At 44.2% G+C, this 23,555-nt stretch overlaps 1 protein-coding gene across 1 annotated transcript; it reads right to left on the bottom strand.

Moving 5' to 3' along the window:
* Positions 1-826: 826 nt before the first annotated feature.
* Positions 827-22,224, bottom strand: LOC144946931 (syntaxin-12-like). The gene is made up of 10 exons (XM_078876001.1): positions 21,990-22,224; positions 17,214-17,354; positions 16,623-16,692; positions 15,546-15,645; positions 14,821-14,964; positions 10,585-10,643; positions 7,560-7,662; positions 7,144-7,216; positions 6,148-6,230; positions 827-3,774 (listed from the first exon to the last, which is right to left on the bottom strand). Exons 2-10 carry the CDS (start codon positions 17,335-17,337, stop codon positions 3,682-3,684), a joined length of 849 nt encoding a protein of 282 aa, XP_078732127.1. The 5' UTR covers positions 17,338-17,354; positions 21,990-22,224; the 3' UTR covers positions 827-3,681.
* Positions 22,225-23,555: the final 1,331 nt, after the last annotated feature.

Genomic DNA, 23,555 nt, shown 5'->3' with positions numbered 1-23,555 from the left:
GGAGGCTGCACCTCCTCAGGGTAACGGGTGAGGGGACCATATACCCATTTGTGTGATAGACTGTATTAATACAATAAACAGTGTGTGCCATAAAGAAGTTTATAAGTCCGTCCTTTACAACACTACACTTGTAATTTCGACTCAAGGCCGCTGTATTGGGTCCAGTGATTGCGTTGTGGGTAAACACAGCTCGTTATGATTGCTGTCATTCCTCCCATTCCCAATGAAATGTCTCTTCCTATCATTTATCAGCACCTCCGATTAGCACGTTTGGTTTCATACGATACGAAAGAAGTTCAACATACATACATACATTTATTTAGTTATCCAGCGAACCACGAATCTCCACTTTTTCATGAGGGTTCGTCATTAATATGCAAGGTCAATTACATTGAAAGGAGCATTTTATATATGGGAGAAAACTAAAGTACCCAAAGAGAATCCACATGGGAGACTTAAAACGTGTGCAGATGGGTTCACAAGCATATATTGCAATATCCTCACCACCTTGCAGCCTCAGTCAGTGTGGGAGTATCACAAACCTGTAATCCATCCTTTGTCTACAAAGCCCTGGATTACACAATTATGCTCTCCTCCAAATGGCTTTGAGACACTCGTGACATATTGAGTGCAACACCAACACTGAGACATCTTGCATTTTTAGAAGGTAAAATGTATTTTATTTTATATTATTTTATTTCTACCTACACGACTTTACCGAAAAAACCAAAGAGTATGGATTCATGCAGTCAGGAAAGCTTCAAATCAAGATTAAAATGTATCAATTTAAAGCTGTATGTTGAAAACAGGAATGCATGGAACTTAATGACATGATCTGGACCACATTTATTACACTTTGAATTACAACCTTGATCAGCGTGGAATGCAATTTCTTTCTTATTTTATAAACACACACAGTGCGCTACTCCGAAACAATTATTCATATATGAATGGACAGGGTGCAACCCGGAGGGAAAGGAATCACGCCAAGTGCCCTCCAATATGTATCGTGCTTGACACGGCGTTGTGCCCATCATACTGGTTGGCTCGTACGCTGGCTTCACACACATACGAGCACAAGTCAAAACTGCTTAAAACCATCATGGTAATTGGCTTTGATAATAAATAAACTATGGCAGCCGAAATTCAAGTTTTAACCGTTTTGGCAGGGCAGAATGAAAATTGCCCTCAAAACCATCCTCATGTGCAGTCACATGCGATCACAATTTGCAAAACTCTGAACATGTTCTAGTGTTTGGTTAAACTTCTCAAAAAAATGACCAAACTACGTGAAGCACTGTCACTATTTCTCAAAATCTTTTTTTACCAAGCTTGCACAAAAGCCTCTAATTTTGAGACTGACAAAAATCAGACAAGAGGGCAGCCACTGACACTGCCTAAAAGGACAACTGCCACAGGAGCAAGACGGTGATCCTGCGTAATTGACATCGTAACTTTTTGGAAACAGCTCAACTCTGCTGACAAAAAAAAATGTTGCATGCGTCGTCAAACGGCCTCCTCGCAGGTACGAATGTGGAGTCAACAGCGTCCTGTGCACTGGTCTTCATACCTGCGATGAATGGGGTCTACACGGTACGCTCTCATGGACCACCATGACAACTCAGTGTGCAATCAGACCTGCTCACAACCATGGACTCGAGACGCAAGAGTGGTTGCGATTTAGCTGAAATTAAGTTAAGGACAGTGTAACACGCAGTGCAATATCAAGGCAAAGTACAGAGGGGCCCGGCATGCCGCCGTGCTGCCCGAGGCAGGAGTTCCGCCCGCAGCCAATATCATGCCTGGCTTGGTTTTATACGTCTTTACACAAACGTGTAAACACAAACGTGTAAACACGTGCACAACTTCCAGCTGTGTCCACCAGCATGTATACGGAGCGTTTTATATAAAACATTATTCAATATGGAACAAAAAGGCTTTTATTAAACATTGATGTTTTTGTCTATAAGGTTTGCCAAACAGGTGTGCTTCTATGTAAACAAGCCAATGAGCACAGCAGCAAAGCCACTGAAGTTCATGAAGAGAATGTGATTGAATGTGGGTTTTGGAAAACGCACTGGTGCATGGACACTGTATTCACTTAAGCAACCGTAGCAAATTTAAAACGGGATGGTAACTGGAGTGGGTGCGCAAGAGGCCTTTACAGCAAAGGACAGAGTGGTCAAGTTAAAACATATGGCAACAAAGCATGTGCAAACAACTGTTAACAGTGTTAAACAGAATTCCTGCTTTGGCAAATGTTACAAGGCTGTGTTAAGACTAAATTACACCATTCTCTACAGCTACATACATTGCAATATGATAATCGCTAAGAGTATGGTTAAGATTAATCTATTTACTTTGTTATTCTTTTTGCCATTTGGCTATTTTCTATATGTAATCACACAAAGGCTTACCTAACACCATCATGTGCCAGACTCCTTTAAACAACATGTGCTATTAACAGCCAACGGAAGCCGACTTAAAATCGACCTCCACAGCAATACAGATGCTCCGTCTCAGACTCCACGAGCTACTCTCATAAGGGCTCAAGGTCCCAAAGGTGACGTGCAGGTATAGGGGTTCAGGTTAGACACATGGTGAGTTTGGGCGTTGAAGTTATAAGAAGGGTTAGCATTTGGGCTAAGTGCACAATTGGGGCAAAGCGAAAGGTTAGGTGCAGTGTTGTGGTTCAAGGTGCAGGGTTTGTGCTCAGCATAGGAGTAGGAGTTCCAGTACAGGTTCATTCATATGGCCAGCCATTGGAGTCGAGTGATTGTTAAGTGCTAGGGAGATGACACAAGCAGCTGTTATGCTAGTGGATTGCCGTAATGCCAGTGGATTGGCGGCAAGCCCGTGTTCCCATTTCATCCTCCCCCATCCCCACACGGAGCTGGCAAACACTCACGATCGCACTTGTGTCGCTAAGATTAAAGGTAGACGCAACCCAAATAAACCAACAGCTCTTACTTTGTGGATACACACCAAAGCGGTGTGTCCCAGGTCATCCAACGCAATCGTGCAGTGTTATACACAAAACGCTTTGAAGTCATGGTCAAGCATGCCACTATAGATCTAGTGCCAATGGCACATTGGTGTTGTAAATAAGTGTATGGGAGTGATGTTACTAGTGTACATTTTAACCCTTTCCCATTCCGAGAGGTCTGCAAGTTGCAGGGTGGGTCTCGTTCACCGCCAAATCTCGGAACGCGTAAGCGGTTAGAGTAAATTTGATTTAGAGGCATAGCGCTGCTGTTTTTAAAGACATTGTACCATACTCATCGCAGAGAACTGTAGCGACAGGACCGCACTCAATGATAGCTGGCGCCAAACTGTGCCACATGCCCTCCCGTGTGGCCTTTCACTTCCGATTCCGTTCGAAATGCATTCCTTTCCGATGACGTACACGTATGATGGGAATGGGAAAGGGTTGTGTATTTTCTCAATAATGTAGCTTTAAATTCACGACAGACTGCCTGGGACACGCCACAATCTACAAAATATATTCATTTATTTTAAATTGCAAATTTCATTTTAACCCAATCACTTTGCCTCTACCCCCTGAGAAAAAAAGCCTAGCCCTATGCACACCAACGTCATCGTATTGTGAGAGATTATCTTCACCTCCCTACCCCCTCCTCCTTCCATATCGCCCAGGCCGAGTGTTCACGATCCCAACGGCTACTTGGTTGCCTGCCATATGATGATGCCCACGATGGCCACAACAACCGCCAGCACGACAAGAATGATGCAGATCTTCTTACGCGATGCGGTCTGCCGGGGAAGAGGGGGGGGGTGCAAAGAGCGGATGCACACGCACAAACTTTAACACACACCTGGACACATTCCCCAACCCTTACCTCCAGAGAATATCCAGGTGTTATTGGTTTGGGTTGCGAGGTGGTCAGAGAGAAAAGACAACAATTGAATCCATCTGTAGTGTGAGAAGTCACTGCCTTGTATATATTCTCCAGGTATATTGCTGTTTCCTTTCTTAGGAATACTGATGAATGGAATGGCTGAGCATTCCAATGCAGAACCCTCCTGGAAATGTGAAGTTTTCCTAAGAGGGCATTATCATATTATCATAATCACCGTAATATCTGCAATCTACTGTCAGATGAAGATACAGCAAGGCTTTATTGCGTGATAAAACGACATTACCATGAGTGGAAGAGGCAGTGATTTTAATTTGTGAGCAGCATTAAGATCAGTGTGGCTCGTAACAGGGTAATTTAAGCAACTACTATGCATCTGCATATATCTCCGCATTGCTACCGACACTGATTTTTGGCTGAGATGATCTAGGGGAGACCAAAGTCTTATTCACATTCCAATTGCCATTGCTTTACATCAAGGGCCAGAATTTCAACTTATAGTTACACACACACCGGCCCACAAAGTTGACTTGCTAGCTGATGAAAACTAGTACCATTGTCTTATCTTTCACATGTTTTGTATTCTTTCAATTTTGTACTGTATTTGTGCATAGACGTTGTATTGTCTTTCTTGTACTGTCCTCACTTTTGTACTATCTCGTCTGTAGTATAATTGAATGTTTTAAATTTGTGCCGTGTATTGTTCTATTTTGTCCGACTAATTTTTGTACCCATCACATTAACCAGAGGTTTTTTTGGGGGGTTAGATTGCGTAAATATACGTGTCGTTAAAACCCACCACCACCCGACACAGCCAACTAGCAAGCGTCGTCACTAGTACAACACACCGGTGTGTTGGAGAGCCAAGCTAAAACATTTACAATCCGAGTACGACGTTTCGCCAGTAATTACAACTAGCTTCATCAGGCGACAGCCAGATTTGTGGATACGTCCACCTGTTTCGTTCCTTATATAGAGGCGTAAATGTGGTGACCACACTTCTGCGCTCTTGCGCAAAGTGGGGGGGGGGGGATTAATGAGCCAACGTACATTATGCATGTGCATGCGAGCCCTTCTAACCAAAAACAAACCTCTACAGTGAGGGAAAAAAGTATTTGATCCCCTGCTGATTTTGTACGTTTGCCCACTGACAAAGAAATGATCAGTCTATAATTTTAATGGTAGGTTTATTTGAACAGTGAGAGACAGAATAACAACAACAAAATCCAGAAAAACGCATGCCAAAAATGTTATAAATTGATTTGCATTTTAATGAGGGATTGAGAGGGGGTCAAATACTTATTTCCCTCATTAAAATGCAAATCAATTTATAACATTTTTGGCATGCGTTTTTTCTGGATTTTGTTGTTGTTATTCTGTCTCTCACTGTTCAAATAAACCTACCATTAAAATTATAGACTGATCATTTCTTTTTCAGCGGGCATATGTACAAAATCAGCAGGGGATCAAATACTTTTTTCCCTCACTGTATCATGGATGATATTGATCATCACATTACCCATTTCTAAATGCCATGTCAGGGCAGGCATTAAAAAAATGCCATGGCATTATCATAATATGTGCATGTAGTTTGCAGATTAGAAAAGTGGACTTTTGCAAAAGAGATTTCATGCGTTTATTGTTTGTTTAAAGAATTGATTTCCATCCCCATTGAAAAAACTTCTCAGCATATGGCACAAAACACTTCTTTCCAGTTAACAGGCAAGGGTGCAGGAAACAATGCGGTCAAATGAATCGGAACGCCAAACAGAAATTGTAAAAAGAAACCAATTCAACTGAATTTAATGAGAGTAGCAATACGCATATTCCCACACCTCCATTTGGCTACATACTGTGTGAAAGAAGTTCAACATACATACATACATATTATACTTCTTACGTGTTAGGGGGTGACCTGTGGTAACACCGTAGCCTGACACGTGCAGCACTGGTACTCATGTTGAGGAAAATTCCTATTTTTTACATTTATTTAATATTTACGAATTTGAAAAATCTACATCAAGTGGAAAAAACCTACAACACAAGATCAAAACGCCAAGACGCTGTGCAAAGGAATGTTGTTAATTGTAGGGCGTCAGATTCACAGAGGTATAACAAGATCATGCAAGTCTGCAACGTGCATGAAAACATTGCAATCATGAGACGCCCAGAGACGAGGGATTAGCCAGTCAAGAGAGTGGGGAGTGAGGGGGCTGCTGGGCAGCCACTGCCACATGACAGGCTGACACAAAGAGAGCCCCTGCCACACCTGGTACTGTGCTGCTCGGCGCAATTGCTGGTTCGCCTGCTCCACATGCACCTCCGCAGTCTCCACGTTCGCCTCGATGCTGTCTGCACGAGGAACGCAGTAAGGGTTACAGCCGGGCAAAGCTGCACACACCTGCAATCCAGTGACTTGGAGAAGATTGGTACATCACGTAGGTTTGCAAAACTTCCAAACCTGTTGGGTGGCAACGTGGCTAAATGGCAGTACAGTAAGCATGTCCATGAACTTGTCGCTCCTCGTGTGAATTCTACCTAGGTGCTCCGATTTCCTCCCACGTGCAAGCCACTCATTAAAGATGTTGGACAAAAATCTGAATGTAGGACTCTCATGAAAGTCTTGGGAATGAGAGCCTTTCCTCGGAAATAATTGACAGTATACCAATGACTTGGCTTACACTGGGGAGGTCCAATTTAGTGGTGTTTCATTGCAATTAAATGTGGTGTCATCATCAGCCTTGATCATCTACTGCTAGATGAATGCCTCCATCTTATTTATATTTAGCAAAACTTTGCAGCCTTCTTTAAGTTCTTCAATAATTTTTGTGGATAACTTTCACCAATTGCTATGATGGTCATCAGCAAATATATGCATAGTCTATATTTTTGTTTATTTATTTTTCCAATCAAGGAAAATGTTGATGACAGCTTTGGTGAGAGGCAATCTTCTTGTAGGACACCTCTCCAATTTGAATGTTGCTGCTTTAATCCTGCCATCCAACTACAAGCTCTTCTAAGGTATAATGTACCAGTCCACTTACAATGGTACCATCACATTAACCATGTTATTTGTAATCTAAATTATTTTTAAATCTTAAAACCACAGATGACAACTCGAGACCAGCAGGAAAATGCCTGTGGCTTATGAACCGATTGCCTGAACAGAAAGAGCACCCAAAAACAAGTCAGCCTGGTCACTGCAAGGTGGTTAAACTGCCTGGCAGGGTCAACAATGGTGCACCGTGTACATATGGATCCTCACCAATCATGTCCCCCTGCTCATGGATCATGGTTCCCAGGTCCTTGAAGATCTGGTTGATGTCCATGATGTCAGCCTGGCAACCCATGAAATACCATCAGCTGCCGCTGGCCCACTTTCCTCTGCAAGGCCTCAGATCTTCCATAACGATATGTTTAGTTTGTTTAGTTTGTTATTGCGTAAAAACAAGACAAAATTCACGTGTTTACGATTTCCAGTAAATAGCACAGGGTTAATTGGCTAATTGTATGCAATTAAAGCATGATATCTATGATATGTTAAAGGAAACATCCGTTACGGAGTTCCTGCATGATTGAAATAAGTTGGCGGAAAATTTTATTTAATTTTTATAAGATAAAAACCATGAGAAATTATTACAAAAAAAGTAATGTAAGAATCAGTGACCAGCGATCAAGCACCTCAAGCATTTGGATGGCCACCTCCCTCTCTTTGATCTCCTCCAGGTCCTCCTCTGTGATACCCTCATCCTGCGCCTGTGACTGTAGCGTGCGATCCTCAAACCTGCAAACATACACACGTGTAAACAGGAGGTCATAGGTTCAATTTTCCTCCGGGTCCTCCGGTTCTTCCCTCCACATTTACAATCGTGCGTTTAAGGAGTATTTGGCTGCTATACATTTCCATGTGATAAGCCACCTCATCATTGAGCTGTCATTTGTGGCCAGGCCGCTTCTGAAGAGATATACAGCTCGTGGGCCTCACCTGGTAAAATCTAAATGTTTCTTAGTTTTTTTTGTTTGAATATGCATATATGAAGACGCACACACACAACGTACACACGACCATATAAACAAGAAGAATCGCATGCCACATGCAAGCACACAAAACATAAGTGTCCACAAGCACACGAGCTTGCACATCCACATGACCACACACACGTGAACCCACACGCAACCATACCATCACACGCACACACGCGGGCAGACACGCACAACCACACAATCACATACACTTCGGCATTCAGACATGCAAAAGAACATACATCCACCCACGTAACAAAACAGACAAAAGACACATGGACAAACAAAACCCCCTTTTGAACCATTGTCGTTAGCACTTCTTCTGCTGCAGCGGTATTTGCACTACGGTTTCACAGTGAACTCTTGCTCATTCAGGGCAACATAGTTATTGTTTAACCACGTATAAAAGGGGTGTAGACGGAGAACGTATTGTTCTGTTTTGATCATTTCTTCAATCGGTTGACTTGCTGATGTTTCGGTCACATGGGCACCAAGCTACTAACCCTTAAATAGTGACGAGCTGATAATACCATTGGATAATACCATTGATAATACCATCGATAATACCATTGATAATACCATTGGATAATACCATTGGATAATAATGAAACGTTTTGTTTACAGTTGCCAAGCACAGGCCTAAAAGGCCCAAAATGTAAAATGGCCAGCGACAAACAGCATGTGTCTTGAATGAAGTAAGGTTATAACTTGGGAAAAGACCACGAGCAAGAAATCTGCATAGTTATTCCACAATCTGGTTTAACTAACCAAACAGATTAGAGTTAACAGTACAAACGTTAAAAGCTAGCCAGTTGCTCTCAAAACATTCATAAAAAGGCCGTCGCTGATTGGCTGAGGTCTGCCGAGTCCACTTAGGAGCACTCCGATTGGCCGAAATCGGCAGCCGCGTGATATTGTAAACATATCGATAATCGAAATCTATCGTTAATAGAAACAATGGGACCCTATGGGAGGAGGATCATTTATCGATGGAACCACTGTACTACGGCTGTCATGTGCACGTGCTCCAAAACACAGCACTCAGTGTGGCTGCGAGCGCTGCTGCCGTGACCAGCCAGGTGGCGGAAGGAGTGCGGAGCCGTGCCCACCCCACACGCCAACCTTTGAATCCTCACTGAGAGCTGAACAGAATTAGACAATATCTGTTTGTGTGTCGAGTTAGGCTTCTTTTGCATGCGTTTGCTTTAATACACTGCATACCACTTCAAAGACAGTTGTGGAAAACGCACCTAAACCGCGGGAAAATATGATCATGCGTAAAGCCCGGCTTGAGCGGAAAGTTTGTGCATCTGCAACATCGTACTGTGCGGAAACACAAACCATCGTATTTATTATCAGAGACAACGAAAAGAGAAGACAATGGAAGTGAACGACAGAAGTTATCTATCATGATTTAAAATTTATTCTTCATAGAATGTTGTGCAGGTCATGTAATGCTACTCTAATAGATAACACTCAACTGTTCAATTGGGAGACGACAAAAGAGTTTGCCAATTATGTTCTGGCCTGCAGTGAAGCTGCCAAACATTGTACAAGCTACAGCAACACTTTACATGGCTGGCAGAGATTTTACTAAACACATCTGCACAAAGAAACGACAAGTAATGTTACACTGTACCACCCACACATCTAGCATATAGCAAGCACAAACATTACTCCACACACTTAATTTCTTAGGAACAATATTGATCCTTTATAAATTCTCCTCCACTATTAAAAAATCCACTAGCATTTGAAGCTAAAATGTTACGTTATTGTCTGAAGTTTTCGTCTTGAAAAAAAAAAGTCCCCACTACTTCAGATTTCACAAAACAGAACCAGTTATGTCTGTGTTTTAAATCACCACTAAAGCAACACAACATGGTTTACTGTTCAGCACAAAGTTCCAAGGAACATTACCACGAATGTGTTTCATTCTTTTTCATTACATTTATGTAAAAACACCCATGGATGCGAGCTGGAAGAGGCAGCGCCCAACATAATTCCAACTGCTCGCTCACGCACGAGATAGCCCAGTGCTCGCTGCTCAAAGACCTCGGGTGGCTTCAAAGTGCCGGCCCTTCCAGATGGCTGTGTTTATGAATTATTCTGAGCAGGGCGTTAGCAAAACCAAAACCAGACACGAAGGCCGATCGACACAGAGCACTCCACACAAGGCGGTGGGTGGTAGCGCACCCCTGCCTCCATTATTCCTTTTTTACAAAAAGCAAACAAAGACAGAAAAAAAATACTGAACAAATATTTACGTACATAGCACGTCACTGTGCGGTTGGGTGCATTACGTTAATGTTCCCTTAATGTGTGGTCTAGGAATGAAAGTTTGGTTTACATACAAGTTTTTGTGTTTATAGGTCACGTGTTATCAACGGCATTACTGAAACAGTTTCGGACATTGTGTTCATTATGGGCCCCATCACTTTCACGATGTCAAGAGTGGTCTTGTGATGCACGGTGTGTGCTGCTGCAGCCGACACAGCTGGGCCATGCACACACATGCCTGTTTATCGAGGAAGCAGTATAATCGTTATATTGCAATGTAAATTGCCATGGCAATATGTGCATGCTCGTGCAGTGGCATACAATGCAGCTGGCTGCATATGCTTGCAATTGTAAAGAGAGTTCCCCAATGGGTGTAATGTTCTGCTGACGGGTCTGCACTCACCCTTCCCCGACATTCACCAGGTGTCCATCCCGTGTTGCAGTTTCGTCCAAATAGTTTCCCTGAGTGAGCCACACGGGAGGAAGGGGGCAAAGATGGCATTACTCATGACGAATCGGAGACCTTGAATCCCAACCGCTGCCCTTAAAGCGAACTCTCTCACTTGCCCGTAGCATTGCCAGAGTGCGGAGCGGCGCTATAAACACCGACTCCCTGCTCCATCCGCAAGGACTGCACTGCTCCAAAAATGGCATCTTTTAACCATGGGACTTTGCACACACTGCTTTAACACAGCAACGGGTTTCAAGTAGCTGATAAAGAAGCATTGTCACCACTCAGTGTTATTGACGAGGGAATCTAAGGAAGAGACAGTGTAAGCAATGTAAAGTCTACAGATTCAGTTTTAAATAATATAATTGATAACAAGAATATAAAATTATTCATTTAAAATGTTGTGCAGGACGTTAAGTTCGTCAGTTTGTATTTTTTCAATGTTAAACTACTTTTTCTTGTTTCACATGACTTATGATTTCGTATAAAAATTGTATCAAATCACTTGCTCAAGTGAATGACTTAAAATATAATTCTATGCTGCCCATGATGCACAAGTACACACAAGAAAACATTCAGCACCGTCAACACTGCTTTGTTACAGAACACCATAATGTAGACTAAAGATGATTTTTAAAACGGAGCCTGAAAGGAGTCAAGTCAAAATGATTTGCTGCTCAACTGAGTATTGACGCAGTGGACATCTCCTGTTATCATCACTAAGCCAGTGGCAAAAATTCCATGTTCCAGTGGCAGGGACAAGCGTCTCCATAAAATGCAACCCAAACAAATAATAGCGACAGTGTGCCAGACTGTCCGACAATTGCAATCAGTCTGAAGCTTAATTTGCGAGAAAAAAAGAAACCAGTTCTAGCCACTAACACCACCAGCGCCCTCTAGTGGCGCCACCACTGCACGGACAAACTTGCATGGGAGAAATGTCAGTGACATGACCAACTTTTAATTATTTTTTCACATGAACCAAACTTTGGGCACGACTTAGATAGGACAGAATGCAGAGCGAAGTGATACATCTGCAAAATATAATTTGTGTTTTGAGATGTCGTCCTTTAAGAATAATAACATTCGGAAAGCATGGATGCCTGTATGTGGGTGTGGGGTATGTAGATTGCAGGCGTGCGGTTGTGTATATTGCGCATGTGTGTATAGGGCATATCTGCAAGGATCATGATTTGATTCCAGAACCAACGTTTTTTTGTTGTTGCAACTATGGTGAAAGTGCCACCTCTGGTGACTGCAAATGCAACTGCTTATAAGCGCAAATGTAGGAGACAATGGGGGGAGGGAGAGGGCAGAGACAGGGGGAAAGAGGGAGGGGGAGCTGAAATCAAGGGCGCAGTCCAAGTGTGTTAGTCATTGGGGGGAAGAAGAGGGTAGAGATACGGGAGATAGAGGGAGGTACAAGCAGTGTGTTAGACAATGAGGGGAGGGAGGGGGCAGAGACAGGGGGGGAGAGAGAGGGGGAGGGTAGAGATAGGGGAAGAGAGGGGGGTAGAGATGGGGGGGGGGGCATTGCACCTCGCTACACACATCCACACGGACGGTAGAGGTTGACAAGAAAACACAAATCAAGTCATAACCCAAAGTGATTGATGACATCTTTCCAATGATGCCGCGTTTAAAACCGTCGTCTCGGTTGAAATTGTGTCCTTGTCTGTATATATGGATGGCTTTGTTAACGAATCTTTGTTGATAGCCAGTTGGCTTGCAAAGTACCTTCGTCTTAGAGAAATACATTTCGTGTGAGCCAGTCGCATTAAAGTAATGATCAGCCACGGCAGCAGTATTGGTCCTGCCGCGTTTCAGATCTGCCTTATGTTAACGAACACGGTCCGAGACATGTCGTTTAGTTGCCCCAATGTAACTGCTGCCACAGATACAGCTTAGTTTGTAGACGCCAGGATATTGCATGTCAGGAATCTTGTCCTTCACAGATGGGATCAGATCACGAATTTCATGCACCGTGTTAAATCGGACCTGGATCTTGTGTTTATTCAAGATTTTGGAAATATTTTTGGTAATCCCTGCTATGTAAGCCAAGGTGATGGTTTTGAATGGATCTTCAGATGGCTCCTTCCTCAGTTGGGGTGATGGCTTTGCGGATTGTGTACGGTAGTCAGACTATCCATTCGCCTTGAGAGCCTGGTGTACGTGTTTGAGTTCACTAGTCAAGTGTTCAAGGTCGGAGATACATTGAGCTCGATGGTGTAGCGTTTTGATGAGGGAATTCTTCTGGGATGGATGGTGTTGGGAATCAGGTTTTAGGTAGGCATCAGTATGGGTTACTTTCCTGTCGACAGAGTGGCTCAATGAGCCATCTGGTATCTTTTTGATTAGGACATCCAAGAAAGGTAGCATGCCATCCTTTTCTTCCTCCATGGTGAATTTGATTGCTGGGTGTATGGAATTTCAGAGCCGGTCGGCCATGTGGCCAGATGACAAACGTGTCATCCACGTATCTCTTCCACAAGGACGGGCATAGAGTGGAAGCCTGGATGGCGTCCGTCTTAAATTTTTCCATGAAAATGTTTGTTTGTCGAATGTTCCATTCCAGGTGAAGTATGTATTGGTGAGGCAGTGTCTCACCAGAGCTGGTACATCAGCATGCAGTCCTTGTTGGACCAAATCTTCAATTATTGCAATGGTATCGGGTACAGGAACTTTGGTGAACAAAGAAACTACATTGAAACTAAGGAGCAAATCACCTGGGGACAGAGAGATGTCTTTAATTGACGATACCAGGTGAGCTGAGTTAAGTACAGAAGAGGTGGTCTTACCAGTGAATGGCTGCAAGTTCTCAGACAGATATCGGGCCAGTTTGTAGGTGGGTGAGCCAGTGGTGGAGACGATGGGACGAAGGGGTGGTACCTTCTTTATGGATTTTTGGTAAGCCATCTAATCTGGGTGGTATAGCAGCAGAAGGTTTTAAGGAGAACTGTTTGGTCTGTTCAATTAATGAAGCTGAATCCGTGATAATACTGTTAGTTTTTGTAACGAGGCTGTTGGTGGGATCTCTTAATTTTTGTGTAGCTACCATCATTAAGTAGGTCCAGAATTTTGTTATTGTACGTGTTTTTGTCCATGATGACCGTGGCATTGCCCTTGTCGGCTGAGAGGATGACGGTATCCTCCCTCTTTTTTAATTGAAATAACTCAAAGCGCCCCTCCTTACTACTGATGTTGCCGACTGGTATTTTAGCACTTGTGAGGGTTGCAGCGATTTCAGATCTTGTGACGTCTGCAGCGATGTGTCCCAAACCCTTAAGAGCTACATCGACCTGAGCAATAATGTCATCCACTGGTATGTGTTTGGGGGTGACTGCGAAGTTCAATCCTTTAGCCAAAACCGACTTTAGACTATCAGAAATTGGGCTATTACTCAGATTAATAACAACCTTGTCAACGTCTAACTTTTTAATGTGTAGATCTGGTTTCTTCTTTCAGATTATCTTCACATTTAGCTGACATTGTAGCGGCTGATGAAGCGGTCATGTTATCTAGATGTTCCCAATGAGATGTAGACATTTTTTCTGTCAATGTTAAGTGTGATTTTAAGAGTGTCTTGTCTACATGATCCAGTTCAGCGCGGAGCAGTCTAATTCTCGAGATCAGGGCCAAGCTCATCTGTTGCCGAGCCCCTAATCCAATTCCTCCACTGGCTTCCAATCCAATCCTAAGCCAACTACAAACTCACTCTCACCATTTTCAAGACCCTTCACAGATTTACCCAAGCCAACTTCTCCCTTTTAATTCTTCTGAATTCCACCCCTTCACACATTCACTGCCCTTCACACATTCACTGCTCAAGTACCTATGCCTTCTGGCAAAAACCTCAAATGCCCACTGCTCAATGAGAAGCTAGTCCTACTCTGCTTCTACCACAATGGTCTGAAATTCCCTACCCATGGGAATTCATGCTGCCTACTCCCTGCCCCAATTAAAGTCCAGTTTCAATACTATCATCTTCTTCACTGCCATTGACCATTTCCTATTAATAAAATAATTTCAATCGTACCTTACTTACAAAATATAAATACCTCCATTTTTGTGACTATGATGCACGTCCCACTCTTTCAACAATGTATTGCACTGTATCTGTACTGCAGGAGTGAGTGTGTGGGGGCAATGAAATGGGCATGCGTTGGGCCATGTGGCTGATGGTCTCACCCCCTGGGACTGCCGCGAGTTGGCCCGGGCACGTGCCACGCTCTCGCGCTCCCGCTCGGCAGCGCGTCGCTGAGTTGTCTGGAAGTTGTTTAGCGCCGTTGAGAACTCGTTCATCAAACGATCCCGCTGGATCTTCCTGTGCCGCTGTGTGCCGAGCGAGGATGACATGACCACCGTAATCATGGACATCTGTGTCAACTTTCCATCACTTAATTTCCGATTAACATACCCTCATTGTCTTTTTAAATATTTTCTTATTAAACGATAATTCCAGTAAGCAGCTAAGGCATAGCGCCTGCTTTAATATAAATCCCAGCAAAAATCTGGTCCTATACACAGCAATATGCCAGCACAATAATCCATATCCGTATAATTGCAAAAATACAGTGCATCCATCAAGCAGTATAAATAGGTAAACGAGTAAGTTGACAGACAGGTTGTGTGAGGTGGTGGAGTAAAATGTGGGTATTCCTACTTCTTACAAAATATCTAATTAGCATGGAAGAGTTGACCAAAAACCCTACACAGCTCTCTCGCGGAAGCCCTTCCACCAGCAGTGGTGTCAGCATGCAACTGCATGGGTGCATCTTTGATTTTTTTTAAAGTGTACTATTAGGTCTTATTTTGGAATCAACACATGCAAGAATAAGGGACAAAGTGTTTGCTTGACTGAAATAGTGCAAGTGCTCAGTCGGTTATCTACGACAGGAGCAGTGATACCTTACCTGCTCAGACTGGCTCGAGGGTGTAGGCAATGAGCCCAGGTCCTTTAAGTATTTATTGGTTTCTTTAGCAAGTTGGTTTGCGCTTTGTTGCAGCTGTTGCCTGCAAAAAAAAACAAGGTTTTTAACCTGTAGTTTCACATTTCTATTGCACTGATGAACATATGAGAAATGAATGCTTCAAAGAAATCTGTGACACCAACATGTTTCAGGTAAAAAAACTTTGTGAAAATATGAAAGCTGAGATTAATATTATGCAAGTACAATTGTTTCACCAATGACCGTGCAATTAAAGGAAAGCTGTACTAACAAATCAGACATCTCTTCTTGGCATGTACTGATGCTGTGTTCATGGGTGAGGCGTTGATGAACAAGACTTTTAAGTGAGGGTGATGTCAAAGTGTTCTAGAAACATCACTGCATTGATGCCGTATTCAAAGTGAATTATTATATTTGTTGACACAGGAACGCCTGACCGAGTCACAAAGACTCTTTCTGGAAGGTCCTATGTTTTCACAGAGGCGGTGACGAATGTTGTTTCTCGATTAATGAACTTGCAAATACTTTTTCAAATGTGGCAAATTTGGACCATGTTGGCACACAAAGGCCAACTGTACTTTGAATTATGTCACAGAATCTTTAATTTTCACTAGGAAGGCGGTGCATATTTTATGTAGGGTTGTTAAAATCATCTGATTTTCAGAGCAAGTAATCGATTCTCAAAACGGTTACCAGTTATCATTAAACAAACGTCATTTAATGGATAATACACCTGCAGTATTAACCAGGGCAGCCTGTCAGATTCGAACTGTGAACATCTGAAACTAGCGGTAAGAGCGCTACCACTCAGCCAAGTCACCACCAATGAGGGAATAACATAACTATAGATCTAAAATGATGTGCTTGACAATGAATTTAAATACTCTTCTCACAAACGATGGTTAAAATCGCAGCAGACAACCCTTTTTATGCTATGTCTCCTCTACATCTGCACAATGTGTTCAGTAGTTATAATAGTGACCATATTGAGTAGGCCACATTCAATACACAATCACTGTGACCAGAGAAAAAGGTACGTACAGACGCTCTAACAGATGTGTGGTATCTTGTGCGGTCCCCAGCTGACTGACCAGCTTCTGGATCTGAGCAGCTGTCACACACGAAGAGGCAGAATAACAACAACAAAACATTTAACACAAAACACAGCCCAAGAAACAAACATTGTAAGTAAATGTATCCAATCTGTGTCCCGCGGTGTTAGAGATTAGGTTAATTTTTCAATAGCGACAAAAAGGGATTTGAAAGTGAATTGCAGGTATGCCACCTTAGCCTGCTATAGTGATGTCACGATGATGAGATGATATTGGATTAAAACGTGCAGCAATTGTACTGCAAAGGCATCACTGGAGCATAGACGGTGGCAAACCTTCATGACATGTTCATCTTATTTCTCTTTGTAAAAAGACTCCAACTCAAGCTGAACACCTGAGGACACAGCCGAGATAGAAAACCGATTATTTAGGCTGGAAACTCCTATAATTAATATATCTTTGTAACCAAACCCAGATGAAAATCTGAGAGGCAAATACAGACAAGTCAAAGTGGGTCTATGGAGGGAGCAGTCACATATCCGAGTGGTGAGATGTGCAGACAATGTGCAGCGACACCCACTGTTCTGCGAGATCTTCTGGATGTTGGTGCTGATGATCTGGGCGAGTCCGCTGAAATCCAGGTCGCCATTGGTGGCCTGACGGTACGAGGTGTAACCCCCATCGCTGCCTGGAAATCCTGACATAGCTGGGGAATGGAGAGCTGGGGGGAGAGAGCGTCGGTGGCAGCGTTAACTGTCGTCCTGTCAAAAGTAGCACTGTCATGCAGAACAACTTACTTCAGCCACGCCATTTGAGCACGTCCCCTTCTTCAGACCACAGCTCCCAAAAAGAGTGAACAATTTAGATTTGTACTATTTTACTAAGTACTCTATATTTATCATTAGCGAGTAAAGTCATATCATACAAACAATTAAATTCAGACCTTTTGCAGCTATCAGGGTACCGTGTAGTATCAGAACACCACCAAAGAAATGGGTCAAAGAAATCCGTGATCAAAAAGTCTGGGCAGAGAATGAAAGAAACCATCAAACCCTGAATGAACCAACACTGGAAATAACCCATGTGGTAAAGAAACACAGCCAGAAGAAGTGTGCTTCACAATATGTGAGCTCGTGTTAGGTTTTGGTTGGACACAATAAACCCATTTTCAGAAATTACTGTGCTAGAGCGCAGACCACTTTTCAGCACCCCATACTTCTTCAATCGCTTCAAAAGGCCTAGTCAAGTGTTTGTTTTGCATGTCAAACCAAAATTCTCGTCAGTGCTGATCTGAGGTAGAATTTTCACCATAAATCAGCTAGCATCCGTACGGTACGAAAGAAGCTCAACGTACACATTTAATACGTAGGCTTTCGCGACCAATATCATCAATAATAGAGCTTTTTGGGTTAGATCGCGTAAATATATAAATGTGTCGTTAAAACCCGCCACCACCCGACACAGCCAACTAGTAAGGGTTGTCACGTAATCAGAACGTGCCAATTCGTCACTAGTACAGCACTAACCGGTGTGTTGGAGAGCCAGATTGTCAATGTTGTGGCTTGGCTCTCCAACACACCGGTTAGTGCTGTCCTCGTGACGAATTGGCCACGTTCTGTTTACGTGACATCACAACCCTTACTAGTTGGTTGTGTCGGGTGGTGGCGGTTTTTAACCACACATTTATATATTTTCGCGATCGAACCCAAAAACCTCTATTATGAATACACATATAGCCACCTCACATTGGCTTTATAGTATCTAATGTTACACTGTAGATCATATACTATATGTTGCTTATACCACTGGATGAAGTCCTCAGCGCAATGCGAGTTGTGGTAGAAACATTTCAGAGAATGTTGTCTTTGCCTAAAACTCGCCGCTACTTCAAACAAGTCGAGTACTGTACCGTAATGTACCAGTGAACAAGCTGGGTTGAGGGATGACATCAACTTCACTGAGGGCATGAGGAGCTGGGAGGAGGGCCGTGAGAGTGTCAACCAGGATACACACCACTCCGAACCATGACGACAGCTCACGCGCACTTACGAAACTTAACACGCAAGCACTTTTACTCTTAACAGCGGCAAACCGAATGCCGTGTTAAACAAAAGTGCTTTACAGTACTGTATAACACAAGCACGGACGCCAGGTGGCAGCCTTTCACCGTTTGTCATTGAATTAAACACAAGCAATGATTAGCCATGTCGTATATTGCGGGTAATTGTACCAACAGCGTGTACAGTACTTCGTTAAATGACTGTAGAAATCGTTTTTTATGCTTTGTATTTCTTCATCTCTCGCAATCATGGGACGTGGTAAACATGAGCATCCGTACACAACTGCAATATACAAAATAACTGAAAACACATATAAACCAGTGCTGCAGATATTCTGAGGAAGGCCACTACATGAGATGTAACCGATTGGACTGTACTGCAGATGCTTTTCGAATCATTCGCCTCTTGAGACTCTACGTTATGTTCTAGTTGTTCAGCAGTGCATGTGTTATTTAGGTTGATGGTGGCAAATGTCTCATCTTGTTTCCAGCCCAACGCCAATATAGCCCCTTACGTTACGTGAAGTGGAAAATAACATACTGTACCGGTACAGGCCGTGTACACGCGCACGCTGCCATCGTGTATTGACAGACTGGCGTTCCGTGAGCCACTACTGCACGCGGGTGAGACTGCTGAGGCCGTGGTAAAAGCGACTTTCCATGGGCCATGAGCCAAGTCCCTCCATCGAGACGTGTACTGAATGCCCTATTCTACGTACAGACTACTCTACACACCGTACCGTAAAACAAGTACCGTGCAATTTACTATACACACATTACTACACATGCTAAACGACACACACAGTACGACAATCCAACACTATACGTGCACAATTCACGCATATTTATGTTGGACTTCTTTCGCACCGTACGTAGCCAACGGTGGGGAAAGGACAACTAAAAAAAACAGTTTTAAAGAAACGAGTTGTCACTCTAGATCAGGGGTCGGCAACCAAAACAACAAGAAGAGCCATTTCTTTCCAATTCGGTACAAAATTCAGTATTTCAAGAGCCGCAATGCATCTATGTACATACGTACATATCGTCAAGAAGCAGCCCGTAAAGAGCCGCATGCGGCTCCGGAGCCGTAGGTTGCCGACCCCTGCTCTAGATGTAAAAGTGCATAGCTTCCTAATGTCGGAAGAGGATCCAGACGGCCGCAGAAGCGCATCTGAAAATGCGCGATGCAGTGACCGTCTTTGATGGTGAGCCAAAAGTCATTGCGAGTATGACCGGAGATCGCGTGATGGTTTATGCCACTTGATGAGATCAGCAAGACAGCCGCGCGCTTGTGGGCAGCAACTTTGTGCAACCGGAAACCACAATGCAGCTCGGCGAGCACGGGACAGACATGGCGAGATCTTGCAGGAGCCGCCACGGCACGTGACAGAGAATGTGGCACGTGACAGAGATTGTGGCACGTGACAGAGAATGTGGCACGTGACAGAGAATGCGGCACGTGACAGAGATTGCGGCACGTGACAGAGATTGCGGCACGTGACAGAGATTGCGGCACGTGACAGATTGCGGCACGTGACAGATTTCGTCACCGTGACAGAGATTGTGTCACGTGACAGAGATTGTGGCACGTGACAGAGATTGTGGCACGTGACAGAGATTGTGACACGTGACAGAGATTGTGGCACGTGACAGAGAATGTGGCACGTGACAGAGAATGTGGCACGTGACAGAGATTGTGGCACGTGACAGAGATTGCGGCACGTGACAGAGATTGCGACACGTGACAGAGAATGCGGCACGTGACAGAGATTGCGGCACGTGACAGAGAATGCGGCACGTGACAGAGATTGCGGCACGTGACAGAGATTGCGGCACGTGACAGAGATTGCGGCACGTGACAGAGATTGCGGCACGTGACAGAGATTGCGGCACGTGACAGAGATTGCGGTTACGTGACAGAGATTTCGTCACGTGACAGAGATTGTGGCACGTGTCGTACTAATGTTTTTGCCAGACGTCCCGTAGAGGAGTGAGTTGCAATATCGACCCTTGTCGACACGATGCCACACGCCACCGTGTTGGCTATGCCACGTCTCGATGAATGTTTCGTCGAACTCCGACATGAACATTGCAGGGCCTGATTATATTTTACACGGAGTGACCAAACGACATTCTGGTCGAGTCTGGTGCCGAGGCTCCGTAGAGGAGTCGGACACTGGATGCTGGAGTCTGCCACCGACTCACCTGATCCTCCCACAAATGTTGTTGCCTGAGCCCAACCAGCAACTCAGAGTTTCCAGGATTAAGCAGAGTATTGTAATATACACAAATACTGTGTACAGTACACACATTACGATACACAATGCGAAACACAATCATCTACAGTCATATTGTACATTGTACACACAACATAACACAAACACGATTCGTTGTTCAACGAGTTAATGCTCAAATGATCACACTATGTAACAATTTTTGTTCCTGGGTACTAAGTGTTATTTTTTATTGCTTATGCCTAAAAAGTATAGAAAAAGGCTATTATTAAACACAAACTTTGCTTTTGTGACCAGGACTTTATGTGAATCAAAGCCACAAATGCACCCCACGTTTTCTCATTGAAAATAGGTACATTTCTAAATATCACTGTCCTGGTCACAAAAGCAAAGTTTGTGGGGAATAATAGCCAATTACTGTACTGTTGAGGCATAAGCAATTAGGAAATAACACTTACTACCCAGGGACAATTGTCTTTGTTACAGTGCCACCATTACTATGGCGCTAATCTCTTGTTTACAACCACGAGCCAGTGGTGGAATCCCCAAATCCTGCGGTAAGGGAAAGTCGAGATCCACACTTTCATCAGACGCACGACACACGACACAAGCCGGAACCACACTGGGAGTCGATGATTAACCAGCCAGTTCCCGTCTCTCTTGGTCTCTCTCATCCACACGCCGCCCCCCCGTGTATCCTAAACAGACTGAACAAGTTGCTGTTAGCGAGCACCTTTGAAGACCGCGACGGCACAGCACCATGCCCGGCCGCCTTTGTCTCCCGCGTGGCGATGTTTACACACCGCACCAAGGACTCGTTTGGGGCCGAGTCGATCTAGAAGCGGCCCAGGACAGGTTCAGATAATACAATCGTCACTGGTGTTGGCCGTGAGCGGGAATCAAACCCGGGTGTCCAGATTCGTAGCGCAGCCCGTTAACCGCTACACTAGCGCCCCCCACCACACACCACACAAGACGACACTCCCCGTGGGGGCCCGGCCCGGCCCTGCCGGGGCGGCTCTGCCTTGGCTGGCAGGATATCTAGGCAAGACTGGGGACTCACCCGCCCAGCAAGGCCGCAGCGTCAGACAGCCACAGACGCCGATGGAAGCGCCTGGGGTATTGAACCACCGGGCAGGGGGGGGGGTGGTGTCGTGGGGGGCCGTGCGGGGACACGGACGTCGTCTGTCGCGTGCCTCGCCCCTCGCCGCCTTCTCCGCTTCTATTCACAGGCGGCGACGTCCGGACTCTGAGCAGCGACTCCGGGTGTGGGCAGCGTCACGTGGGTTCACGCGGCGTCAGGTGGGTTCACGTGACGTCACGGGGGCGGAGCCGCGACAGCGATTACACGCGGCGATTAATCAGAGCGTTCATCGATTACCCAAAACGCATATCGATTAATCAGTGATCGATCATCGATGAAGAAGAGGAGATGTCGATTCATCACAGTGGATATCGATTACTGAAAGTGGATATTGATTAATCAGAGTAGATTTCAATTAATCAGCAGATATCCATTCAAGAGTGGATGTCGATTATTAGAAGTGGATATCAATAAGATTTCGATGTAAAGCTTCTTTCGTGACTGCAGGGATTCATCTTCTTGGTTCTTTCGGTAAAGTCACGTAGAATGGAAATAATAAAATAATAAAAATAAAACATCATAAAATACATTTCGATTTAAAGCTTTCGTGACTGCAGGGATTCATCTTCTTGGTTCTTTCGGTAAAGTCACGTAGAATGGAAATAATAAAATAATAAAAATAAAACATCATAAAATACATTTCGATTTAAAGCTTTCGTGACTGCAGGGATTCATCTTCTTGGTTCTTTCGGTAAAGTCACGTAGAATGGAAATAATAAAATAATAAAAATAAAACATCATAAAATAATTCTCACGACGTTTCGGCCACAACGCAAGCAGCCGTCCTCAGATGAAGAACAGGTCTGTCGATAAGACAGAGTCTATATTCTTAGGTTTTTTCGGTAAAGTCACGTAGGTAAAAAACATTAAAAAGTTAAATAAAATGAAATAAAAATCACGGCGTTTCGGAGGCAACACAAGCTTCCGTCTTCAGGTGGTACCGTCACAGCCACGAAAGCTGTATCAAGTAAATGAGAGATTGCAGGAGCTACCACTCTGTTTATATTGTAGTAGAGTTACCCACTCGATATTCACAAACTCGGAGAGCAAATCGTTAACAAGGTTTTCCCGCTCAAACTAACGGTCAGGGTCTCACAAGCTGTGAGAGCTGACCGTAAACAAGGTTTTCCCGCGTGACCAAACGGTCAGGGTCAGATAGGGTGAATTGGGATCGAAAAGCATATTGGGAACGACCAATCATAGGGTTCCACAAGGTGGCCGGGGATTGGACAACCCGGCCACGAACAAGTATAAAGCCAGAGCGCTGAGAGCTCTCGGGGAGTTGGACTACACGAAGACCCAAGACGGCGGAAGAAGCCTAGGACCCTGGACCAAGCCCTCCAGCCCTTATCAGGGCTAGGGTTCAGAGTAACCAGTGGTCGGGAGACATCTCCCTAGGTCCAGTCAGAGGACACTGAAAGAGCGGGATATTAAGTAGCCTGTAGGGTACGGGGGCTTGTACGTTCTGAGTGTAACGGGTGAGGG

The sequence above is a fragment of the Lampetra fluviatilis genome, chromosome 2 (assembly GCF_964198595.1).
Source record: "Lampetra fluviatilis chromosome 2, kcLamFluv1.1, whole genome shotgun sequence".
Classification (NCBI taxonomy): Eukaryota; Metazoa; Chordata; class Hyperoartia; order Petromyzontiformes; family Petromyzontidae; genus Lampetra; species Lampetra fluviatilis.
Note: the sequence above shows the minus strand (reverse complement) of the source record. Positions and strands in the feature narration are given on the sequence as shown.